General features: G+C 32.7%; 3 protein-coding genes and 1 non-coding gene across 5 annotated transcripts; all 4 read left to right on the top strand.

Annotated features, from left to right (window-relative positions):
- Window positions 1–8: 8 nt before the first annotated feature.
- Window positions 9–11,423, top strand: LOC126692900 (DNA polymerase delta small subunit). 2 transcript variants are annotated; one of them, XM_050388703.1, is made up of 16 exons: window positions 9–176; window positions 340–469; window positions 1,422–1,528; window positions 1,645–1,771; window positions 2,381–2,488; window positions 3,095–3,210; window positions 3,333–3,416; window positions 5,368–5,436; window positions 5,521–5,592; window positions 5,668–5,759; window positions 5,884–6,011; window positions 6,246–6,347; window positions 6,478–6,545; window positions 7,668–7,734; window positions 8,070–8,116; window positions 11,145–11,423. In XM_050388703.1, the coding sequence occupies exons 1-14, from the start codon at window positions 111–113 to the stop codon at window positions 7,725–7,727; spliced, it is 1,329 nt and encodes a 442-aa protein (XP_050244660.1). In that variant the 5' UTR covers window positions 9–110; the 3' UTR covers window positions 7,728–7,734; window positions 8,070–8,116; window positions 11,145–11,423. The 2 variants fall into 2 exon arrangements, with proteins under 2 accessions (XP_050244660.1, XP_050244661.1); XM_050388704.1 differs by having other exon boundaries at window positions 8,013–8,116.
- Window positions 11,424–12,391: 968 nt separating this feature from the next.
- Window positions 12,392–16,005, top strand: LOC126692899 (uncharacterized). Its single transcript, XM_050388702.1, has 2 exons — window positions 12,392–12,831; window positions 15,711–16,005. The coding sequence occupies exons 1-2, from the start codon at window positions 12,496–12,498 to the stop codon at window positions 15,798–15,800; spliced, it is 426 nt and encodes a 141-aa protein (XP_050244659.1). The 5' UTR covers window positions 12,392–12,495; the 3' UTR covers window positions 15,801–16,005.
- A 3,028-nt stretch (window positions 16,006–19,033) lies between these two features.
- TRNAC-GCA (transfer RNA cysteine (anticodon GCA)) lies at window positions 19,034–19,105 on the top strand. The gene has a single exon. It is a non-coding gene; the product is annotated as a tRNA-Cys (tRNA).
- A 184-nt stretch (window positions 19,106–19,289) lies between these two features.
- Window positions 19,290–23,885, top strand: LOC126692898 (probable protein phosphatase 2C 25). Its single transcript, XM_050388701.1, has 4 exons — window positions 19,290–19,982; window positions 21,449–21,813; window positions 22,865–23,101; window positions 23,199–23,885. Exons 1-4 carry the CDS (start codon window positions 19,649–19,651, stop codon window positions 23,445–23,447), a joined length of 1,185 nt encoding a protein of 394 aa, XP_050244658.1. The 5' UTR covers window positions 19,290–19,648; the 3' UTR covers window positions 23,448–23,885.
- The last annotated feature ends 656 nt before the right edge of the window (window positions 23,886–24,541 follow it).

Below are 24,541 nucleotides of genomic sequence, written 5' to 3'. Positions count from 1 at the left end.
TCTTATTTTCGTTTTTTAAGCATATTTTGTACCTAAAACAATATCACACTCTCATCCCTACTTAAGCCCTACAGCTCTTTGATTCAGTACAACTTGCTGTTTTTCCCGCCATGGAAGCCATGGAAATCGACTCACAGAACATTCTCCAGAGAAAACAAGCTACCTATACCTCCATGGTAACTATCCCTCTTTCCCTTTTACTTACTAATTTCCACTTCTTCTTTATTTTCTCAACACTTGTCACTTTCCCGAGAAACCATGGGATAACTTTTTCTTTTTCTTTTTCAAAAAACTTGTAAATAATTTATGTGATGATGAGGCTGACATTGTTGATTGCAGGATGATACTTTTAAGATTCACAAAGAGACATATAGGGGACAGCAGTACAGTCAAATTTACTTCACTCGTCTCCACTTGATGCGAACACTCCTCTATTCCCTAGCCCCAAATTGGAAACCCCATTTGCCTGGTAATCCTTTTTTTGTTTATTCCAAGTTCGTTTCTTTTTACCCTTTTGCCCATTTTGCTTTTCTGGGTTTTTTTAAATTTCAGTTTAATTATGTTAATTTTCACTTTGGGTTTGGGTTTACATTTGAGTTTGCCATTTTGTCTTCATAATCTTTGTGATTTTTTTTTTCTTCGGGGGGTTTAAGTAGCTGATGTGTTGTGTGTTTAATGTGAATATATGGAATTTGGGTGGGGCTAGTTTGGTTTGGGTTTGATGTATTGGCACATTTGTGGTTGATAATTTGAGATTTTGTAGTTGTAGCCTATGATTTTTTTTTTGGTGTGTGTGTGGATTTTTTTGGTAAATTTCTGTATTTTTTAGAGGGGAATTTGTGATTGAGAAAAAATTGAAGCATTTAAGGTTTTGGGGTGTTATGAAATTCAGGATTTTGACCTAGGAAGTAAGGACATGACATGACATGGAACATGGCAACACGGCAATTCTTAAAAAATTAGGACACGATATGGTGGTGATATGATAATTAATTAATAGAAAATATATAAAATCAAAGGATATATTTTTTTTAAAAAAAATTTATAATAAAAATATTTTTTTCCTCCCAACTCATTGAGGATACACATGCAGAGGTCTTTGGTGTTTTCAGCACGGACGTGGTGAGGATTTTGGAGAGTCAGTGCTTATATTTTGACACCCACCTTTTGCTTGTAGGGTTTCCTTGGCTCACGGTAGCTATATTTTATTGGGTGATAATTTAGTTTGAAGGTTTATTGTTCATTTTGTGGGGGCACATGTTCAGGGCTTAAATTTAGCTTAGTCATTTCAGTTTTTATCACGTAGTCATTTAGTGAATTGAGAACTTGTTGCTTGTGAGGTTTTGACAAGTTACTAATTAGGTAAGATAGAGAGTTCTTTGGACTAATATAGATATGTATTGGGTTTTGCTGGGTTGCAGTTTGCACAATTTTGGAATTGGAAAAAGACAGGGAATGCATCGTTGTCGGAACCCTGTACAAGCACATGAAACTCAAACCTTGCATTCTTGATGAATACTCCAAGGAGGTATTGTAGTTGTCAATGAATGTGTTATATTTTCTTCCATATTTTTTTCCTCTATTTTGGTTTTTATGATTGAGAATGAAGTTTTACAAATAAAAGCTTTTAATTGCAATCTACAGAGATCTGTGACTCCGCTTGTCAAGCCTCATAATTTTATGCATCCAGATGATACGCTAGTTTTAGAAGACGATAGTGGAAGAGTTAAGCTTAGTGGGAGTGTCCTCTTACCATCTATATACGTAACAGGTTTGTATAATGAAAAATATACTATACTAACATAAGAAAATTCATGTCAGGATCAGATGGTAGGTCACTAGTTTGTTTTAAGCTATTGGGGGAAAACCTCAATTTTTGTATGAAAATAATTGCTCAAGCTTATTCATGTGTGGTTTATATCATCTTTAGTTGCAGTAGGGTTGGTTTTCTAGAGCTCTGGTCCATTTTCAGGTGAAGTCAATTTATGTGGGGTTTAACCTATGAATTTGAACTTCCTTTCTCCTAAAAATGCTTCTTATTGCTAGCCTGATGAATGCCAGTTTTATTGAATTTTTCTTTTAAATCATCATCATAATTGGTTTAGGAGTACAATTCATTGGATGGTTATGATCAACCCAGATTTAATGCATATCAACTTCTTAATGCTATTTTCACCTCTTCACTTATTTATGTTTGGAATGAGTAGTGAGTGATCTACTCAGCTATTCTTATATTCTGAAGTTTCTGTAAAATTTGTGCTGCAGTTAGTCTGTCTTGTCTCTTGTTGCCCCTCAGAAATGGAACTTGTAGGACCAAAAGATTTTGAATCATTATCTGTTTAAAGCATGTTTATTTGTATTAACTTACTGCATGTAATAGGTGTTGTTGTTGCTTTGCTTGGAAAGGAAACTGATGCTGGAGATTTCTTGGTCCAAGATGTCCTAGAAGCCGGCCTACCACCCCAGATAGAGCATCCCCTTAAACCAAGTATGATCTGGTCTACCTTCCTCCCTCTTCTTAATTTTTCCACCTTTCAGTAAATTGCCTGTACGAGTGACTTTTTTGTTGGTCAGATGTATTCATGTAATTTTTGGAATAATAACTTCTAACAAATCATGGAACTATTCTGCAATATGTATCAAATGTCAAATTATAGAAATAGGAATTAATATATGTTAATTGTTCATTATATAAAAAAGCTCCACTTAGAAAATCAAATTGAGACCAACAATGAATGAATATTGAATATAAAATCAAACTCCTACATTTAAAAATGATAGCATTGGCTATCAATTAAATTATCTCAGTAGGAAATAAGTTCACACTCACATTAACAGATGAAGTTCTGAATATATATATATATATATATATATGGCAAGAAAACATCTTGTGGAAGTCAAATGCCATCATTTTAACTGATATTTCTAGTCCATTTTGAATTTAACTTCAATATGTGTAAGTTTCTACTTGGAAGTGTAAGTTGGTTTTTTTGCTTGACTTACGTTTTTCTATCTGTTATTCAATCATGTCTGCAGAGTCAGCATATCTTTTCTATAAGCTTTGCCTTGATTTCATTAAATTTGAAATTTGCAGGAGAAGACAAGCATGTTGTTTTTGTATCAGGGTTAAGTGTTGGGGGAAGCACTTCTAATCCTCTTCAGTTTCAGCTTCTTATTGATCATATAACAGGACATTTAGGAGATGAGAAGGTTCTTTTTGTCTTTTCCTTCAGTCTCTTACGTTGGTTTATTTTTTTTGCTTGATTGAGTTACTTGCTTTTTAAGTGCAAACTAATCTAAATGGCTAATTTATAGAACTATGAAATGAACAGGAACAAGGCATTGCAGCAGAAATAGTTCACGTAGTACTTGCTGGGAATTCTGTTGAATTTCCTCGTGGTCTTCTCAATGGACAGGCAATACATTTATTTCATTTTGGTTTCTTCTGTGGATAAGCAGATTCAACATTTTCATTTTCTATAATTCTATTCTATAACACCAATCAAATAATTCTTTTCTATAACGACATATTTCTGTTGTGATTCCTTTTAATAACTATGTTATTTTTCTTTTGATTGTCATAAGCAATATGTGCTAATATATTTGCTTGAACTCATAAGTGATTTCCTTTTATTTATCATTTTTATTGTTTTTGGGAGAAAAATAAACAATGACCTCTTTGTGGGTTTCTCAAGCAGCTATTACCTAACTCATGATCTCTGCTATATCATCAGCCTTTGTGCAAGTTCTGAACAGACTTACTCTTATCTCTCATTGTAAAACTTTCATTCAATGTGCTATTATTGTGAAAATTCACTGGTAAGTCTAGTAAAGCTAAAATTATCTCCTGAGCCCATTTTATGGAGCAGGCACAGGAGATACTTCAGTTTTTGCATCAATTAGAGGAAAATAAAAATTAGATGCCCATATCACATAATAATTTTCAGGATAGCAGATGAGTGTTTGTACCAAGAATAAAAATCTTCTTGAAGAATTGTTTTAGAAATTTTAAGGGACATCTCATGATTTCTCCTTATTCTTTTTCCCTCTCCATCAGTCTGTTTGTTGGTTCATTAAAAGTTGTTGAAGGTTAGGACAGGATCTTTCCTCCCAAGGCCCTACTTTGACATGTACATCCCTGGTTAATGGCCTTTGTATGTCTGTCACTTGTCCATTAGTCTGTTTGTTGCTTAGTTTAGGGCAGGATCTCTCCTCCGAAGGCCCTAGTTCGACATGTTCAACCCCTCATTGCCAATTGGAAGGGCTAGTGTTTTTAAGAGATTTAGTTGAGTTATAGCCTGCAAGAGGTATGTCTTACATCTGAAGTGATAAATTATTGTGCTCCTAATTATAAGTAAAAAAATTATGCAATTTTCTTAGAACTTATTTTGATAAGAGTAGAGAATATATGGTTCCGACGTGCTTTTAATGAATGGGGAGATGGAGTTGGTGGGGGCCTTTACTCATACATTGGAGTCACAGAGTCCTCCTATTGAGGGTGGAGATAAGATGAGGTGGTGTTTGGGGTCGAAGGGGGTTTTTGATATAAAATCCTTTTATGGTGCATTGAGGGGATCAAGCACTATTACATTTCCTTGGAAGAGAATTTGGGGTGTGAAGGCTCCATGTTGTGTGTCGTTTTTTGTTTGGACAGTTCCATGGGGGAGGGTTCTCACAACGGACCATTTGAGGAAAAGGGAATGCACTATTATGGATTGGTGTTGCCTGTGTAAATGTAATGGCGAGAGTGTGGATCATTTGCTTCTACACTGTGGTGAGGTTTTCGGTTATGGAGCTTTGCCCTTAGATCTTTTGGTGTTTTTTGGGTACTACCTAAAAGGGTTATTGACTTGCTAGCCGGTTGGAGGAATTGGTTGGGTAAGCATTCTTCAAATGTTTGGAATTTGGTACCACATTGTGTGATGTGGATTATTTGGAGGGAGAGAAATAATAGCATATTTGAAGATTCGGTTCTTTCTGGGGATAAGCTTTTAGAGTTGTTTGCAACCGCTTTGTTTGATTGGTCTCGTGTGTGGGGTTTTACTCCTTCAAAATCCATTCTACTGTTTTTAGATTCACTTTTTTCTTGTACATGAGTTGTTTTGTTTTCCTTTGTTGCTTTTACATATTTCCTTCATTTACTTCATCTCTTTGATGGAGTAGCTTCTTTTTAATACAAAATTTTCTTACCTATCAAAAAAAAGAAAAAAAAAAAGAGTAGAGAACAGAAAGTCTGGGAGTTCTCAGTTTTGTTTCTTAAAATCTTCAAGAGTGAAATTTATGATCATAAGTCAAGAATCATTAATACACATGACAATAGTCCATTATTGCATTTCCGTTAATGGTGATTTTATTCAAAATATGCAGAATTTGGCTTCAAAGGATCAATCAAGGCTGTCTGAGCCTATTAAAGAGCTAGATATCTTTTTGACACAGGTTAATATCATTAGTTTGCGTGCTAATTTAGCTCCTTTCTGTCCCTTATTGGGAATGAAGATGCTTATATCTTACTATTTCTAGGTTGCTGCTAGTTTGCCTTTAGATATCATGCCCGGATCTGATGACCCAGCTAACTTCTCCTTACCTCAGCAGGTTTGTCCTTGAAAGCATATATACATCATCATCTTCTCCATCATTTGATTTGTTGCTAATGTCTTTTCCTTTCAGCCGTTGAATAGATGCCTTTTCCCTGGGTCTTCAGCTTATAACACTTTTAGGTCTTGTACTAACCCTCATTGTTTTGAGGTTGACAATATCAGGTATAAGATGGTCACAGTATTTATCCCCGCCCCCCCCCCCCCCCCCCAAAAAAAAAAAAAACACATACAGAAAAAAATAAAAAGGAAAGAATAAGACTTTGACAATGTGTGTTCTGGATTTAAGATTTCTTGGAACATCGGGACAGAACATAGATGATCTTGAGAAGTATTCAGAGGCAAAGGATAAACTTGAATTCATGGAAAGGACATTAAAGTGGAGGCATTTGGCACCGACAACACCTAATACTCTTGGTATATCTATAATACTTGACATCAATCTGATTTCTTTTCTTCTGTTAACTCTGTTGCTTGGCTCTGAAAATTTCTTAGAGGCTTAGCAGCTGACTAATTTGATATTAGAAAAAATTATTCATAGAAGAAATTGGGAGAGTTTGAGTAAATTTGAAAAATATAATTTTTCATGAAGTTGTGTTTCTCTTCTGTTTATGTAGTTAAGTTAATATTCATGTTGTTACTATCTTCCAGGGTGTTATCCTTTTGTGGACAGGGATCCTTTCTTCATTGATAGCTGTCCTCATGTTTACTTTGTTGGTAATCAGGATAAATACAAAACTGACTTAATAAAGGGTACTTTCTTCTTAACTTGCAAATCTCAATTAAATCATCACTATTTAATAACATGTTACTTTTTAAGCCCTCCCAGGGAAATAAAAAAATTTCATTAGATGACGACTTTGATGATAACTTTTGAGTGCAGGGTCAGAAGGGCAGTTGGTGAGACTCATATGCATTCCTAAATTCTGTGATACAGGAGTTGCTGTTGTGGTGAGCTTTTAAACTTGTTGAAAGCTTTAAATATAATCTTTTAATCATATCAGGGTGGCACTAAAGAATAAGCTTTAAACATGTTAAACTTGCACGAGGGTGCATGTGCTTTTATGTCATCTCCCATAATCAACCAATGCCTTCAATCCCTTCTATAATCTGAGGTAAAAACAGTCAAAAGAAAAGAGAAATGGAACTTGTGCTTGATGTTTGTTGAGTCGGTGGCTTGATTAGTCAAGCAATATTGCCAATTACAATAAGCAATGGAAAACTGACTATGCCTTCTTAGATTGGCTTAAGGATTTCACTTCTTGCGTGTCACGTAATTTGGCTTGGAATAGAAGAATTCTATTCCAATTTGGACTCGGTGAAGGGTAGCCACCAAGTTGGTTTTTTCTACTATATATATATATATATATATATCTGTGGTCTTGCTAAAGATTAATTATCGAGAGCCGAATAGGTGAGAAAGAGTAGCTGCACAATAGACTTATCAGATACAAAAGGGTATTCTTTATTCTTTATGAGAGAGAGCCAAGGGTGAATCTGGGGTAAGAGTGCATGTGTGCTACTATTGTAATCTTCTTATTTTCTAGTGGGATTTTCTTTGTCGTTGCTTGTGGATGTAGGCATATTGCCGAACCATGTAAATTCTTTGTGTCTAAATTTCTTCTCTCTTCTTTAATCTTGCGTAAATGGTTTATTTTCACAACAGTCAATCCATTTTGAAAGATGGAAGCCTTCTAATAGTTCAAACTATGAGCTAGGTGTGTAATAACTAATTGTCACACATCTATGGTCCTTGGACTGAGCCTATGTTACGCTTATAAAATTGCTTAAAGAAGATGACTGATTAATTGATGTGATTTCATATTATGTGTTACACTATAAAGTATAGATTTCATACTCTCCATAAAATACAACATGTTTAATCAATATTCTTAGCGTGTCAAATGTCAATAAATCTATGGTAATTATAAAAAAAAAGTTGGGAAATAGAAGATTTTCTTTTCTTTTTACAGTTCTGCTTTGAAGTTTATATGGTAATATTGTGGATACATCCTTACAGAAAAATATTCATGGATACATGCTTACATTAATATTTTTTTTCCCATTTTGCAGCTAAACTTGAGAAATCTTGAATGCCATACTCTCAGTTTTGGGACTGAATTCAGCTCATAACATGATGGTAAGAAATTCTGCTGGTATTCAGAGCTCTAGATTTAAAGTTTAACTTCGGCTTATTCTCATAATTATGAATAATGTTGTAGTAATAGTGAATAAATATTGAAAGAGATTCAGTCATGACACTGCCACCCTTCATGTCACCAGGTTTCTTTTAATATCATGGTTTGATTGAAAATGTCACAAGTAACCTAATAAAGAGCATCAAAGCATCGTGGCTACTTATTTAATGATGATGATGATATAAAGCAATTATTATTTTTTTTTTATCAATTTTTAAAGTTTGACATGTAACTGAAGGTAGCTGACTATAATTAGTTGAGACTTGTAACATTGCAGATGAGAGGAGATGCTACAAGCATAAAATGTACTGTATGCCCATGCAGGTTTGTGCTTGTCTCATTTTTTGTTTTCAAAGGATATATATATATTATTGTTGATGAGAAACTCAAGAAGAAAGAAAACTTAATCAGGGCGTTTTCTTTGTGAAAACTGATTAGTCTTATATAATATATTCATGCATACATACAAGATGATAACAACAACAATCAAGTCTTAGTCTCAGAAATCAGAATTATAGGGTTGGCTATGGATCACCAACAGTTATTCAAGGTTGGCCACATGTACTTTGTTATAGATTTATAAGGTTTCCACCAACCAAAGTCATATTTTGTTACTTTCTCAATTGACATGTCCTTTTTTACTCTTTTTGCTAATGTAATTTTTGGTCTTCCTCTACTTTTTTCATTCTGTCACTTTGAATCGATTCACTCTTTCTCATTGGAGCATTAATTGCTCTCCTTTGAACATGACCATCTCTCTCCCTCATCTTTTCATCAATAAGGGCCACCTATATTTTTAAGCTATGTCCTCATTTCGAATCCTATTTTTTCATGTATATCCATCTTAACATTCTCATTTCAATTATACTCATTTTTTTTGAATATGTTGCATATTAAAAACCCAACATTTAGTACTACTGAGCATAACTGGTCTTATAGTAATCTTTATAAAAAATTTCAATTTAACTTAATAGGTATTCTATGATCACAAGATAATCCTAGTGCACATCTCCACTTTATCTACCCTGCTCTTATCCTATGATTCTCATACTCTTCAATCTCTAAATATTTATGAATTATTGATCCAAGATATCAAAACTCTTGCTCTTGAGTATCTTTTGACCATCGAGTCTTACCACCCCTCTAGCTTTGTTTCTACTTTTATTAAATTTATATTTCATGTGCTTTGTTTTAGTTCTACTTAATAGAAAGCCTTTAGATTCTAGAGAATCTTTTCAAATTTAGCTTGACATTAACTCCATTTATAGTTTCACCTACTAAAACAATATCACGATATCATCTGCAAAAAAATATATAACAAGGGATTTTCCTTTTAATCAATTTAATGAGCTCATCCATCACTAGTGCAAAGAGATATGGACTTAATGCCAATCTGTGAGTCAAATCTATAGCGATAGGAAACTCACTTGTAATGAATTTTCTTGTTCTCACATTAGTTACAACTTACATATCCTTAATCAACTTAATATACGATAAATGAACTTCTTTCTTTTCCAAAATCCACCATATAGCCTTTAGGGACACTATCATATCCTTTTTCTAGGTCAAAGCCAATATCTTTATAGGCCTTTCTTTAATTTTCCATTAGACGTTTAAGTAAAGAAAAGAGCTTCACAGTAGATTGTCTTGGCATAAAACCTAATTGATTCTCCAATATGGTTATTTCATGTCTTAACTTATTTTCAATCATTCTCTTTCAAAGTTTCATAATGTGACTCATAAGTTTAATTCCAAGGTAATATGTACAGTTTTGAATATCCCCACTGTTCATGTTAATAGATATTAAAGTACTTCTCCCCGACTCATTAGGTATTTTGTTAACACTTAAGATCTTATTGAAAAGGTTGGTCAACCAGCACACACCCACATCATCCAAGAACTTCCAAACTTCAATGGGGATTTCACTCAGCCCCATAGCTTTCCCATTTTCATCCTCTTTAATGCATCGTTTTCCTCAGTCATCCTAATTCTTCAAACAAATCTATGGTTTCTATCATCCATTGGGTTACACACTCCAATCTTTTATATCATTTCCTTTAAAAAGTTTATTAAAATAACTTGTCCATCTCTCTTTAAAGTTTAATATGCTCTTATTTACTTGTTTTCATTTCCCTTGTCTTGTCTTAGCAAGTTTAGAAATATCCTTTTAGCCCTCCTCTGTCCCCAACTTGCTATATAATTTATCATAAGCCTTACCTATCAAAAATAAAATAAAATTTATCATAAGCCTTACATTTAGTTTCTTAGACAACCCTCTTTGCTTCCATCTTCGCTACTATATAATTTTTAAAAGCAACATTGTGTCTACATCTAGGTAGCTTCTATATTTCTCTCTTTAATCTAATTGCTGCCTGTACCACTTTATACCACCATCAAGTCTCCTTAGTTGGTCGCCCACATCCTTTAGATTCTCTAAGTATGTCTTTTAGTCACTTTTTAAATACAATTAGCCATTTCATTCCACATCTGATCAACATCTTCTAATAAATTCCACTTGCCTTCTTTGATCATTTTATCTTTAAACACACCCTTTCCACACCCCCCCCCCCCCCCCTCTTCAAACCCCACCACCTAATCTTTGGGTTTCTTTCTTTAATACCTCTTCTTCACCATCTTGTAATACCAATATCTATTACCACCATTTGTTGAGTGTTTATGCTCTATCCTAGTATCAGCTTACAATCTTTACAACATCTACTATCTGCTTTTCAAGTAAAAATAAAATCTATTTGACTTACATTTTTCCTCCCAAAATTTTTGCTTAATAGATTCTTCCAATCCTATTTGAGGAGCATGTACACTAATTATGTTAATTGTTGATTCACGTAGGACAGAATTTACCTTTACTTTTTCCTTCCTTTTACAAAATTATATATACATACACACACATACATATATATATATTTATTTATTTTACTTTTTCCATATTCCTATTAGACATTTCTAGAGAACAATATGGATCCAAACAATTCCTTTGAATTGAGTATGTAATGAAGTCTAAGGAATATGGCCATTTTGTTTCTTTTGTAAATCTGTCATGGTATTTCACTGTCAAGTAGCCCATGTGAATTTTCTGGTATCTTAAAATTTAAACATTTGGTTCTTTGAGCCTAGAATAAGAACATCTTGGCTTCTATTTTGGTGTTTCTTCTTTCAATAAACTCCTTTGAATTTCCTCAGCGAAAGAATAAAAGAACTTTAATTTGTTAATATATTTCCATGGAAAGAAATAATCTGCAGATCTGAAAATGTTTTGCAAGTTGTTTACACTCTTTAGTCTCTACCTCACTGGTTATGACAAGTTAAGTTCTGATTGCAACCTTGTTTGTAGAATCCTGGCAGAGAAAATCAACGAGATGGATCTCTGAAGTTCAAGCCTGAACAGAGTTTTCTCCCCCTTTCCTAATTTTATTTGAGTTATCATCTGTAAAGTATTATTGTCGAATTTCCTTTAATGTACCATTGTTGTAACTTGTAACGTAGGATACAATGATGCTTTTTGCCAGCCAATATTGATGATATTGATTAAATGACTGATATGATATTTCATGATTAAAGAAGTTTTCCCCCTTCTAGACCATAAATAAAGCAGTGGACTCTCTTAAATTTCTGTTGATTCTCCTCCATCTGCGAATATTTTCTGTGAATAAAATCGCATAAATTGATCCATTAGCAAGTGGCCTCATGTTTTAGCTAATTTTACTCAAATCAGTCTGTCACTTGTAATGGAATTCAAGATTCATATTCGTATTGCCAATGGGAAACAAAAAAGTTTGGACCAGCTTAAATCTAGCAAAGAGATTGGGATCTTTTTTTTTGGAGAAAAGAATGAAATTATACAAAGTGAGTTCTACGAATATGAATACTTTTACGTGTATTAAATTGAATTATACTTTACGTGTGTCCAACTTCAGTTCTTATCATATAATTAAAAAAAAAAAAAAAAGCACTCCAACTTCCGATCATAAAGTACTAAGGGATTTATTAATGTGTACCTTTAGGACATATATTAATAAACCATTTTAAGAAATTTTTTATGAAAAAACAAAAAAGTAATTCATTCTTTTTACAGTTTATTTAATTTCACATAAAAATGTACATATTAACCGGACCCAAGTATTAAATCTTGTTTTGAAAACATGATTGACTCTATAAAGTATCTAATTATAAAATGGTAAAAATACAATTTCACAATTTTGTTTGAAATCATGTCAATTGCATGTTTCGTATAAACAGTCTATAACTATCATCATCAGCAAAAGTTGGAATTAGATGCAACTTTGATACCACAGTCACAGTGCCACCAGCACCAGGAAGCACCAACATTTGTCAGCAAAGAATGTGGGGGGCGCGCCTTTGCCGTTCTTAACAATTATGGAATATTTGTAGTATTGTTATTAAATTATTAATTAATGGCCCATCCACCAGTACACTGTATATATTACATGCCTAACAATTATTGAACTCTTAAAAATCCCTTTGGTCTTCCCAACGGCTATATTTTCCGCTTTCATTATTCAAATCATTAACGTACCCCAACGGTCCATTTTCCACATAATAAGACACAAACCCAACATTATAATCAATAAATCTCACCCCCCAATATATTTTGCATTTTCACTATCATCACTCATCACCTCTCTCCCTAAACTCAACCGGTCATTTCTCTCACTTTTTCTATAATGGACTCTGCTAGCTCTGCTACAGTTCAACATGTTAACAAGAAGTCTTCCGATGAATTACTTAAAAAGTTTGCTGAAATGGGTTCGGATTCGGGTGATGAGGCCCCAGCGAGAAAAGAGTTAAGGGTGTTGAAACGCCGGAAAAGGGGTAGGATAATAAGAGAAGGTGGTCAATGTGAGAGCCCATCTAATAGTACTAGCTTAGTGGAAAGGAGGTCTCTTCTTCCTCTAGTGCCAACAAGGAGGTCAGAATTGCTTCGGCAACTTGGGATTGGGAGGACAAAGCTGAGGGCAAGGGATATCAAGAACAAGTCCCTCTTGGGAACCATTGAGAAGGTTAGATTATTATCTTTGGTCTTTAACTAAAACGATACTATTACTCTCTCTTTTTTTTTTTTTTTTGATTTGGATACTATTACTCTTAATTTGTGTTAATTTAGGATTTGAGCACGTCACTTTCTTGGCAATGTAGGACTTAAGTTTTTAGTGATGCCATTTGTTGATATTCTATAAATTGATTGGAAGGAAAGGAAACACAATGATTTCAAATGCTAATAAAAAACTCAATGTGTTTACAATGCAATGAAATTGATCAAAGAATATAGAATTGTCTGGTTAATCAATATAAAACCATCTAGAATTCAATAACTTGATTAGATGTTTGGCTTTTGCGGTCAAGTCAATGTCCAAAATTCAACCCTATTTTGAAGCTTTTAGGAAACACATACCTCATTGTGTAGTTCACTATATAGCCATTTGGATCTTCTTTAAGAATATGCTTAAGATGATCCTGATTCCTGTCCTGCTTGTCATTGTTGTTGCATCAATTTGATCATGTCCTAAATCTAAAGAGACAAAAGTCTATTCTCTAAATAAAAATAATTATGTCAAGTTAGGTTAATACCTGTAGCATTATCATCCATTAACCTTTTCTGTATGGTCATATAAAATTCTGTGATGCTATCCCTAGTCCACAGTCCACACCATATTTGTCGGAGGATGAGGAGGTTGGAATTGTGTCTTCTTTCTCCTCCTTGCTGTTGAGAATTTTAAATCTTGAGAGAGTTTCAATTCATATGAATTCAAAATCCAAAAAAAATTGATATTTATATTGCTCAATCATCAATGTATTTAGAATTTAAATTTATACTATAACACTATGTTTTTAAATATAAGAATTCTAATGTGTTACATTACAAGCTCCATACTCATTTGATGACTAAAGAATTAATAATTTGACTATTATTAATATTTTTTAAATAACAAAAGATATCTGTGAATTTTTTTTTTTTTGAGAAACAAAATCGTGGTGTAACATTTGTCCCCAGTATTGTTCACAAAATAAATAAATAAATAAATTGTTTGCAAGATAAATACTCATTTAGTAACTTAAGAATTAATAAATTTTGAGCATTATTAATAGTTTCTACATGACAAAAATATTCTTAAAACTGATAAACATTTTTTTTTTATTTGGTACGTTTGGTACGCTGTAATAGCTCTTGTAATGGAATAATTATTCATGTGTAATATCAATTCAGTCATTTGATTGCATCTTTATTACATGGATTAGTTATTACATTGGAATAATTATTCTTTAAATTAAAGAATAGTCCTTAGTGCATATAATAGCTTTCCATATGTAACAACCAAACTTATGAATAGTAATAGTTATTCCATTACAATGTCTTCTATTCCTAGTAATAAAGATTACTATTCCTAATGTAATCTACATTCAGTGTACCAAACATATCCTTGGGGTAAAAAATAAACAGTCTTCCCCTAAAGTAGATTAATAATACTTACATATACAAAATGTGTGAAAATTAACGTTTATATTTGCTTTGTAAAAAGTGAGAATTAGATGTTCATAAAATCATAATTCTAGATAATTTTTCAAATCAACAATCAAGTTTTCATGAAAACAGCTTCTCAAAAAAAAAAAAAAAAAAAAAAAAAAAAGGTTTTCATGAAAACAAAAATATAAAAAGAGCAAAAGTCCTTGCGGCATGGGGCATTGGTATACACTATACATGTTCGTTTGGTTTGCATTTTGGATTCACGTGTCTGCGTCTGCGTCTGGCTTTTTTTTTTCTTTTTCTATTTTTGACCAGTGTCTCTTGCACTGTTCATGTATTAAGGCAAATGCACAGTGTTTTGTGAGTGTGAACAGTAACCAAAAATTATTTTTTTATTGTTTTCAGCAAAATAAGCATATTCAAATGCACACGTAGTCCTCTTTTACGTAAAGTCTAAAAAAGTCTTACCTTACACAAGATTCCCCTTTTCTAGGGGAATTCGTGAGAGTTGGTAATACTGTAATAGGCAATGCTATCCTCAAATTTTTTTTTTTTTTTTTGAGAAAAAAATGCTATCCTCAATTTAGAGAGTCTAAAAAAGTCTTACCTATTACCTATTACACAAGATTTCCCTTTTCTAGGGGAATTCGTGAGAGTTGGTAATACCGTAATAGGCAATGCTGTCCTCAATTTAGAGAGGCCAAATCTTGGTCTAAGAACATTTTTCAATCAATAATAAAGTATTGCATCAAGTGTATACAAAACTTGTCTAAAATTGGTTCCAGTCTAAGTTTAGAGTTTGGTCCAATCTTAGATTGTTACCCAACCAAACATGGTTCTCTATTTATTTTTGCTAAGAGCTTGTGAATTCATGGTATCACTATAACTGCAAGTCCTTTTTTATTTTTTATTTTTTTTAATAATTTTTAATTTTTATTATATATATATATATATATAATTTTGAGACTAAATATAACTAGTAACTACAAGTCTGCAACTGCTAATATCAGTAATGGTTCAAATCTTAATTATATAAAATGTCACTGTTGTTACTTACCATATATATATATAATTTTGAGACTAAATATAACTAGTAACTACAAGTCTGCAACTGCTAATATCAGTAATGGTTCAAATCTTAATTATATAAAATGTCACTGTTGTTACTTACCAAAAATAGATGTTACAATCATTGTGTACCCTTAGAATAATGATCACTTTACAAGTATAAGTGCTTGTGGAGTGTGAGGGTAAATGGTCGGAGTTCAATTTAGGAGGAAGTTTCATACAGATATACATTTAAATTAAATTATAGTAGAATTTCTATTTTTTATTTTAAAAAAAATGTTACTATTTTTGTAGCCTATACTTCCTATTTCTTCTTTCTAATGAGTTATATATGTGCTAATTTTGCAGACATGGCGTAAAACTGTAGAAGGGGCTTCAAAAGTATTTATAGAGAAGCATTACAACCGGCACAAGCGTTTAATAAATGACACTGTCTAGCTTCAACTCTCTCTCTCTCTCTCTCATATAAAGCTTTTTTTAATGTGGCCTTAATGCCATGGATGGGAAGGGGAAATTCTTAGCCGTCGTATATTGGCATTAAATTTACACTAGTTTTTTTTTTTAGAGGAAATTTACACTAGTTGTTCTTATTATAAGTATTTCATTTCATATATAAGAAATAAATTAAGATCAATTTAATTAATTAATTGCATATTCTAAGCAATCTCTCTCTCTCTCTCTCTCTCTGAGGAGAAATTAAAAAAGAGCATCTATAAAATAGCCCAAAAGTCAAATTGTCCACGAATTGGGATGAATCATACATAATTGCACGGTGGAAAGATTTGGAGAATCATGCAAGCAATTCACAAATTAAGTGGTTTTGGCGTGGAAGCCAAAAGCAATTCAAACTCACAAACTCATAAAAATATACGAGGAAATATGAACCAATGCACAAGTCACGTGTAGAAAATATACACGTCTATACATATCCTGATTTCACGTTTTTAGATCAATTCTAGGGGCTAGTCAACTAGAAAAGGCCCTATATCTATCAAAAAAGAAAAAAAAAAGAAAAAAAAGAAAAAGAAAAGGCCCTATAAAGTGATTTTTTTTTATTGAAAAAATAATGTCTAGTAGCAAGGATGAAAAGAGATTTTGATTCTTATAAAGCTCTTTTGTGACCTTTAAAAAAACCAAAATTTTAAACTAAAAGAAAAAAAAGTTTTACCATTTATTAATTATTATCCATGCTTATAAATTCACAGTTTTTAAAGCTTGCTCAATACTAACGAATTGTAAAAATTCTATTACTAAAATCTTCAGCTAAAACTTCTTACAATAATACTAAACATACACTAAGTAGTGGAAACATATTTTTCTCCATATTCTCACTCGAAATGGATTTCTGCTTAGAATTTCAAAATGCATATAGGCAGGAGGGTCCAATCTTGAAATTAAAAAGATTTTTTTTGCTACCTAAGCAAGACTTTTTTCTCTCTTTTCCACTTTTTGGTGCATATCCACGAAGCACATCCTAAACAAGATAAAAGATAAAGTGATTATGTTTCACAAAAAAAATTTGAAAGAATGATAAATTATATTTGTTTTGATTTGAAAAGCAGATAGGAAACTGAAAGTATATGAAAACATTAACACATGGTTGAAAATTGACATATAGATGTACTAAGCATTATCGAGGAACACCATTCCTCAAACTTTCCAGAAATGTCTATTAGATACTATTGAAAACTAGTCCATTTGTTATGATTACAGGAAGATGATGATTTAGAGTTATTTAGATTGAGATACCTCCATCATAAGAGTGTTCTGAAATTCTTATTCATGATAAATAATGGATTAGATTTTACAACAACACTAATACAAATATTGACTATCATCATCTTAGTTTTTATTATTTATAATCATTGATGATGTGGAAAGTCCAATCCGCTCATTTCAAAATATATAAATATGATTTTAAAATCTCCATACATGATTAAGAAAGTCTAAGAACACAATAAAATGTCACAACATTTTCATAATTGAGTTGATGGGTTGGTCCCTATATAGTAATATTTTTTTTTTTTTTGATCTTTAATGGATTGATAGCTTAATTGTTACAAAAATGTTGTGAAATTTTATTGTTCCTAAGACAAAATTTAAATGGATTTATGGTAAAGAAACTGGATAGCAATAAAATCCAATACATAATATATGGATGATGTGTGGGGACATAATTTAAAGGGTTGGCAACAACAAATTTTTAATGCTAACTGTACCATTGGTAGCCCTTGAGGATTAGATTAGATAATGTAGGTAAACTGAATAGTGAATACAATAACAAGCTTGTGATATACAAAAGTAGGCAAGGCTTTTACTTCACGGGTCGCATGTGTGTTTGCTGCCCCTTTTGTTAGGGAGGAAAACAACATGCCTCTAACTCTAACAACACAACTACTAATCCTGCTTTTTAATTCATAGGAAAAAAGGTGTGTAATTGATAAGCCGCACCTACTCCATCACACGCGTCCTATACCCTCTCATCAAATACAATTTCTATTGATTTTTTTTTTTCCTTAAAGATAGAATTTCAACTAAGGGTGTCTGTTTTATGATGATTGCTCATTATTAGCATATCAATGTATCAATTAGTTTTTAGTCTAGACGTAATTTAAGCCCCAAAAATATTATTGGATTACAAGAAATTTTTCCAGTTGAGTTAACTGGAATTCACAATTTATATTGACTTAAAAAGAAATTTTTATAGCTACTAGTATTCATATAGCACATGTTGCACAACATGAATTGCAATATGTAAAAGAACTGTAAATGCAAAATTGCATTTCAATGACTAAAGTATATTTTTCTCCCTTAATGATTAAAAAAATAAAACTTTTCTCCCTTAAAATTTAGGTTAATTTTTATTTTGACCGATTACATTTTAAAATTTTCATTTTAATTCTTCTTTTGATTATGTTTTTATATCGTTCGTGCTATATCTATTAATAATTAGACCGTTAAGTATCCTTTATGTTTAACAATTTTATAAAAATATTGTAGAATGCAAGAATTTTATTATTGTAAGCATAAAAACATTTTTTAGACTATTAGATTACTAATGAGTATAGATGGCAATGATGAATGTTAATATAAAAATATAATCAAACATGAGCTAAAGCGAAAATTTTGAAACATAGACTATCAAAATAAAAACAAGGCTAAAGTGCAAACTATACCTCTAACGTTTGGGAGTCTTTGAATTTACACTCTGAAGTTCCAAAATTTGGATTTTCCTCCTTTAAATGATATTTTGTTTGGATCAGCAGCCTTTTCATTCATATTTTTTTGTTATGTGTAACATAAACTTGTTACATATATTTAATTTGTCCAATAAAATAATGACATATCATTTTCATTATGCCGTGTGGCATCATTTTATTGAATGAATTAAATACATGTTGAAAGATTTTTGTGGCATTTAATAAAAAATATAGATAGAAAATGCTAATGTACGCAGAATATAACTTTAGAAGGTAAAATTCAAATTCTTAAATTTTAGAGTATAAAATCTAATCCCAAAATTTAGAGGTGTAGTTTGTATTTTAGCCTAAAAATAACTTCAAAATTTAAGAGCCAAAAGCTACTTTTAGTTCATTTAAATTTCAAATTAAAATTATTTAATTTTTATATACTTTTAAATAAAATTATTCATTGGGGTAGTGACAAAAAAGGGGTCCATAGCTCAGTGGTAGAGCATTTGACTGCAGATCAAGAGGTCACCGGTTCGAACCCGGTTGGGCCCTTATACTTTTTTATTTTTTCTATCCTTATATCTACTCCTAAATCTGACCCACTGAAATATAGCGGGTCCCAGATCCAGGACACACTAATAATGGCAAAATGTGTAATTAATTAACGCGGACATGCCCATTTTTAATTACTAAAAGCACACGGTTTCGTCAACTTTCCCTTCCTTTCTCTCCTCACTACTCTTCTTTTCTTTTCTTCCTTACATCTCTCTCTCTGTAAAAACTGTAAAACCTCTCTCTCTCTCTAAAATCTGAAAACGCAGAGAAATTCCCACTTTCCCTCTCACACTACAGAAACACAAACACGCACTCTCTCTCTCTCTCTCTCTCTGTCACTTCAGTGTTCACTCTAGTCCAAACTCTCACATTTTCTTTCAGTCTTTCTTTCTCTGATCAAAATTTGCAATCTTTAATCTGAACCCACTTCCATATTCCAAACCAAGAAACCAAAAACACTAAAAAGAAAACTTTTTTTTTGGGGTCTTTCTCTGCTTTCTTTCAAAACTTGAAATCGAACTACAGTTTGGGAAATGAGGGATGTTGTCGTGGTTGGCAAGGATGGCTTGGGCGTGTTGGAAACCAGTAAGGAGATATGCCCGTATGAGCAAGGATAATAATAGCAGCAACAGAACTAGCAATGATGGCGATGATTTCGATTCTTCACTCGCTGACTCGCTTCTTTGGTGCCGTGACCTTCACAAACACTCTTTAGGTGAATACTCTTTCGCTATTGTTCAAGCCAATGAGGTTATTGAAGATCAGAGCCAAGTTGAGACCGCTCCTAATGCCACCTTTGTTGGCGTTTATGATGGCCATGGTGGCCCTGATGCCTCTCGTTATATCTGTGACCATCTCTTTCTTCATCTAGTTAGTGAGTCTTTGATCCTCTTCGCTCTTTTTATTATACTTCAGCTTTTGTTGTAGGTCAAATGGGTTTTAATGGTTTTTTTAGTACTAGTTTTTACTAAAAACCAATTTATACTACTTGTTATGATGAATTTCCATGTGGGTCTTTGCTTGTCTTGCTTCTAAGAGAGACTCAGTTTTGTGATTGTGAAAAAGGGTTTCTTTTATTCTTTTTTTGGGTTGATAATTCAGTTATTGTAATTGGGTTTTCTGTTTTGCTAAATTAGGATGATCTATCTTGTTTTTTGTTGTAGATTTGTAGCAGTGTATTAGGGGTGTTTTGTATATAATTCTGAGACCCTATGCTGATTGGTCCACAGAGACAAAAATGTAGTTCAATCTGAAGTTTTATTAAGATTTCTTGAAGTGACTATAGGCAGATTTGGAAGATAGGATTGTGGTTTTAGGCCTAAATTTCATATTATGTGCAAGCTAACACACTTTTTTACTTGGAAAAGTAAAGAGAATGCTAAAAATTGTGAAGTAAGAAGTGCCGATGAGTTCTTGTTTAAATGAATTGACACCTGCTTCTCTTATAAGAGTAAGGTGGAGGGCAAGGTTGTAGGTTAAACTGCATGGTGTGTGTGTAACTTAACCATAAAAAAAAAAAGTTGAAGCAAGAAGCTGTTTTCATTTCTTGTGATTGTTTCTTTTCACTTTGTCAGTATAAAGGAGAACCAAAAGCAACTGGACGAGATGAAAAATGATAATGTTTATCACTCACATTATTTTATCTTGTCATTCTTAATGAGAGTAAATTTGGATGTTTTGTGTCTTTTTCTCATCCAGTTTTTCAGCCTGACATTGCGTATCTCTCTGTAAGATTTTATCGAGGTTTTTTTCTGTTATCAAAAGCTTAGATATAATTTCTTATTTGAAAATCATAACAGGTTGTTTGGAATAGAAAGATGGTATTGCATTTTGCTCTTCCCTGAGGTTTCTACCTTCTTGACGTTAGCATATCTAACAGAGGCATGGAGCTTGTGTTCATATTTGTTTGACTATAAGATTTGGATTTATTTATTTATTTTTTTTACAAGAAAATTGTTACAAGTTGGGGATGGAGGATTTGAACCCAGGTTTCCCTGTGGATGGAGACCAGTCAATGCCACTGAGTTACAAGGCTTTCAGCTAGGATCTTGATTGATGTGGTTTTACAAAGTTGTATTTGCAAGATTTTCATTTTTCGTTGGTATATCTGAACTAATGATAGTAACCACCACTCCACCTGGTATTACTTCAACACATTATGGAATTCACTTTAACTCAATAGAAATGTTTTCAAAATTGCGTCCCTGTGTTCTCTATCTGAAACCTTAGATCGCATCAAATGTACATTCTATCATATTTTCTGCTTGTCACCCTTTGTTTCTTTATTGATTTTAGGTAGTTCTGAATGTTTAGTGGTGAATCTGATTTATTGTTTTACAGGGCATGCTAGAGAAAATGGAACCATATCTGAAGATGTACTTAGGAGTGCTTTTTCAGCAACTGAGGAGGGATTTCTTACTCTTGTTCGTAGGTCCTGGGGAATAAAACCACTGATTGCAGCAATTGGGTCTTGTTGCCTGGTTGGGGTCATCTGGAGGGGAACATTATATGTTGCTAATTTGGGTGATTCTCGAGCTGTTATTGGTTCTGTAGGTAGAAATAATGAGATAATTGCTGAGCAGTTGACCAGAGATCACAATGCAAGTATGGAGGAGGTTAGACAAGAACTCATGTCCAGGCATCCTGATGATTCACATATTGTAGTCATGAAGCATGGAGTTTGGCGTATCAAAGGCATCATACAGGTGTGCTCTTGTTTTAGTTTTCTCCTCCTTATGTAAATTCTTTTTGCCTTAATCAATTTACATTAATTGTTGTTTTTTAAGATATTATTTTGAAAGGATTCATGTTTTTCTAAATTACTGCAATTATATATTTTTTAAGGCAGTTTTTTTCCCAATCGCTTTGGCAAACTGTTTGCATTCTTAATATTGTAGTTGTTTACCACTCATGCACATGACCCTATAACATGCGTGTATGTGCATGTGGATGGACATTAATACTCACATCCACAAAACCAAGCCTTAACATTGACTCTTGTGTCACATGCATGAGAGTTCCCAGCACAATAATTATGCCATTCCCTTTAAGAAATAAACTGTAATCATGTAGTTATACTTGTGTTTTAGCTTCACAACATGAAATTGCACTCAGGATTTATTCCATTTGGGGTGAAAATTTTATTTGTTTATTTATTTGAAAGGTTGTATTCAGATTTTATGAAAACCATATTGACACTATAGCGAGGGACGTTCATCAGTTAATGTAAATGTCAAATTGAACTAGGCTTACAGGAAAATCTTTTCTACCATATTATAGTATTTCTAGATTCTATGGATTTCAGAAAGGCTATTATTAGGTTTTATTGCTATCATTATTTTTTTTAATGACAAATAATTTCTCTTTTATGGCTCTATATTACCATGACACTTGGTCATACATGGATGGTTTTTTTAGATTTTCCAAATCCTGAGCTTATTCCAAATAGATTCTGTGGTTATTGGAGCCATCAGTTGAGTATATGACACTACAGGGTTTTGTTGGACTCGGTTGACTCTTGTGCCCCATAACATCTCTCTACTCCCCATTTAAGATTCCTTTTTTTTTTTTCTTTGTTTTAAATATGATGCAAGCTATGTGACATCTGGTGCTAATATTCACTTGTATGCATAAAGAGAATTTGTACAATTTCTTAGATTGGTGGTCATTTGTCAGCTGTTTGACTGCAATTTTGACCAGTGACAATTACTATGCTTGTAACTATTCAACTTGTTTCATCCCTTGCATTGGTATCAGGTATCTAGATCTATAGGTGATGCATACTTGAAAAGGCCAGAGTTTTGTCTTGATCCTTCATTTCCAAAATTCCACCTTCAAGAACCCATCCGTCGACCTGTGCTGACAGCAGAACCATCTATATGTGCTAGAGTTTTACAACCCAAAGATAAATTTATCATATTCGCATCTGACGGGCTTTGGGAACACATGACAAATCAGGAAGCTGCTGAGATTGTGCATAATAACCCAAGACAAGTATGCTCTATCTTCTAACGTACCTCTTTTATTATATTTTGCTCTTTTATCTGTGAAAGACTTATAAATTTGTTCTTACTTTATCCTGAATTATCAGGGAATTGCAAGAAGACTTCTCAAATCAGCTTTAAATGTAGCAGCTAGGAAAAGGGAGATGAGATATGATGACCTTAAGAAGGTTGAAAAGGGGATCAGGCGGTTCTTTCATGATGATATTACAGTTGTCGTTATCTTTATAGACCATGAGTTGCTGAGTAAAACGCAATCTGTACCAGAGATGTCAGTAAGAGGGTTCATGGATACAGTTGGACCATCAAATTTCAGTGTTCTTCAAGGAATGACATGAATGTCAGGTCCTTTATCTTAAATAAGTACCCGATAACTGCAATGGCTTGGTCTGGTATAAGAAGACAGGTTCAGATCATTTTAACATTTTTTGCTACATCTCATTGTTGATTCTTTCAGCCTTCATTTTCTCCTTTCCAAGTTTTTTACGGCAAAGTTTGAAACTGATTAATCCTTACAAGGAAAGCTTTTTTGGGGTTCTATGTTGGGAGTCTGTATACACTCAAACGTTGTGCAATTGTACAATTTGTTTGAATAAATTTTTCCTTCTTGAACATATCTTAATTAAGTTTTGTAGATGTTGTTGGGCTACCCTTTTATATTTTTCAGCATAATAGTAGATCAGTGTGTCATGATTCTGGGTGAACCAAGGATGTATCTGTGAAATTGATAATAGGCAAGTTACATTTTGTAATCCTTAAGCTTTGGTTATCTTCAATCTGCTTCCTACTGTTTAATTTTGTTCAATTTCGTCCTTAAAAATTTCATACCATGTTGTGATTTGTCTGCCCAGTTTCCACTGCTTTTAAAACAATGTAGTTTTATATTCTCTAGCTTCTGAATAAAAGCTACGGGACTATGCTAAAGCTAGAGTAATTGATTCCATCGTTGATTCCTTAGCAAGCTTTTTAAAAACTATTTAATCAATAAATTCCTTATAGATTGCTAGAATTTATTGGATAATTAAATTAACTTTTACTAAACTGATGTCTCTTTTCGATGAGTAAGGATATGAATAAAATAATGTTTTGGGGCACCTAACACGTTTCCCACGCATAAATAAATGCCCAAACCTAATTCATTGATTTGTAAAGTTGAAGAAGAAAAACAATACAAGAAAGACAATTCATTGATTTGTAAAGTTGAAGGGAAAAAAAAACCAATACAAGAAAGATAACGATGGTAGAGATGCAACAAATGAATCAAACAAGGGAGAGCGGGATGTGATGCTGCCTATACTTAGGTTTGATTATTTTAGAAGTTGCATTGGGAAATGATTACTCCAATTGAATCTTCTATTTCCTCCCATTTTTAAAGGATGCGCAACATATGGTATATATTTGACTTTTGAATACTACATGTCTTACATCTAAT

The sequence above is a fragment of the Quercus robur genome, chromosome 7 (assembly GCF_932294415.1).
Source record: "Quercus robur chromosome 7, dhQueRobu3.1, whole genome shotgun sequence".
NCBI lineage: Eukaryota > Viridiplantae > Streptophyta > Magnoliopsida > Fagales > Fagaceae > Quercus > Quercus robur.
Note: the sequence above shows the minus strand (reverse complement) of the source record. Positions and strands in the feature narration are given on the sequence as shown.

Excerpts from the sequence above, each read along its gene's own strand:
- LOC126692900 (XM_050388703.1), top strand. The coding sequence starts at position 111 with ATGGAAGCCATGGAAATCGACTCACAGAACATTCTCCAGAGAAAACAA. Across the intron at positions 3,417-5,367 it reads GTGGTCTTCTCAATGGACAG|AATTTGGCTTCAAAGGATCA; the intron begins GCAATACATTTA and ends CAAAATATGCAG. Across the intron at positions 5,760-5,883 it reads TTTGAGGTTGACAATATCAG|ATTTCTTGGAACATCGGGAC; the intron begins GTATAAGATGGT and ends TCTGGATTTAAG.
- LOC126692899 (XM_050388702.1), top strand. The coding sequence starts at position 12,496 with ATGGACTCTGCTAGCTCTGCTACAGTTCAACATGTTAACAAGAAGTCT. Across the intron at positions 12,832-15,710 it reads TCTTGGGAACCATTGAGAAG|ACATGGCGTAAAACTGTAGA; the intron begins GTTAGATTATTA and ends CTAATTTTGCAG.
- LOC126692898 (XM_050388701.1), top strand. The coding sequence starts at position 19,649 with ATGTTGTCGTGGTTGGCAAGGATGGCTTGGGCGTGTTGGAAACCAGTA. Across the intron at positions 19,983-21,448 it reads TCTCTTTCTTCATCTAGTTA|GGCATGCTAGAGAAAATGGA; the intron begins GTGAGTCTTTGA and ends ATTGTTTTACAG. Across the intron at positions 21,814-22,864 it reads GTATCAAAGGCATCATACAG|GTATCTAGATCTATAGGTGA; the intron begins GTGTGCTCTTGT and ends CATTGGTATCAG.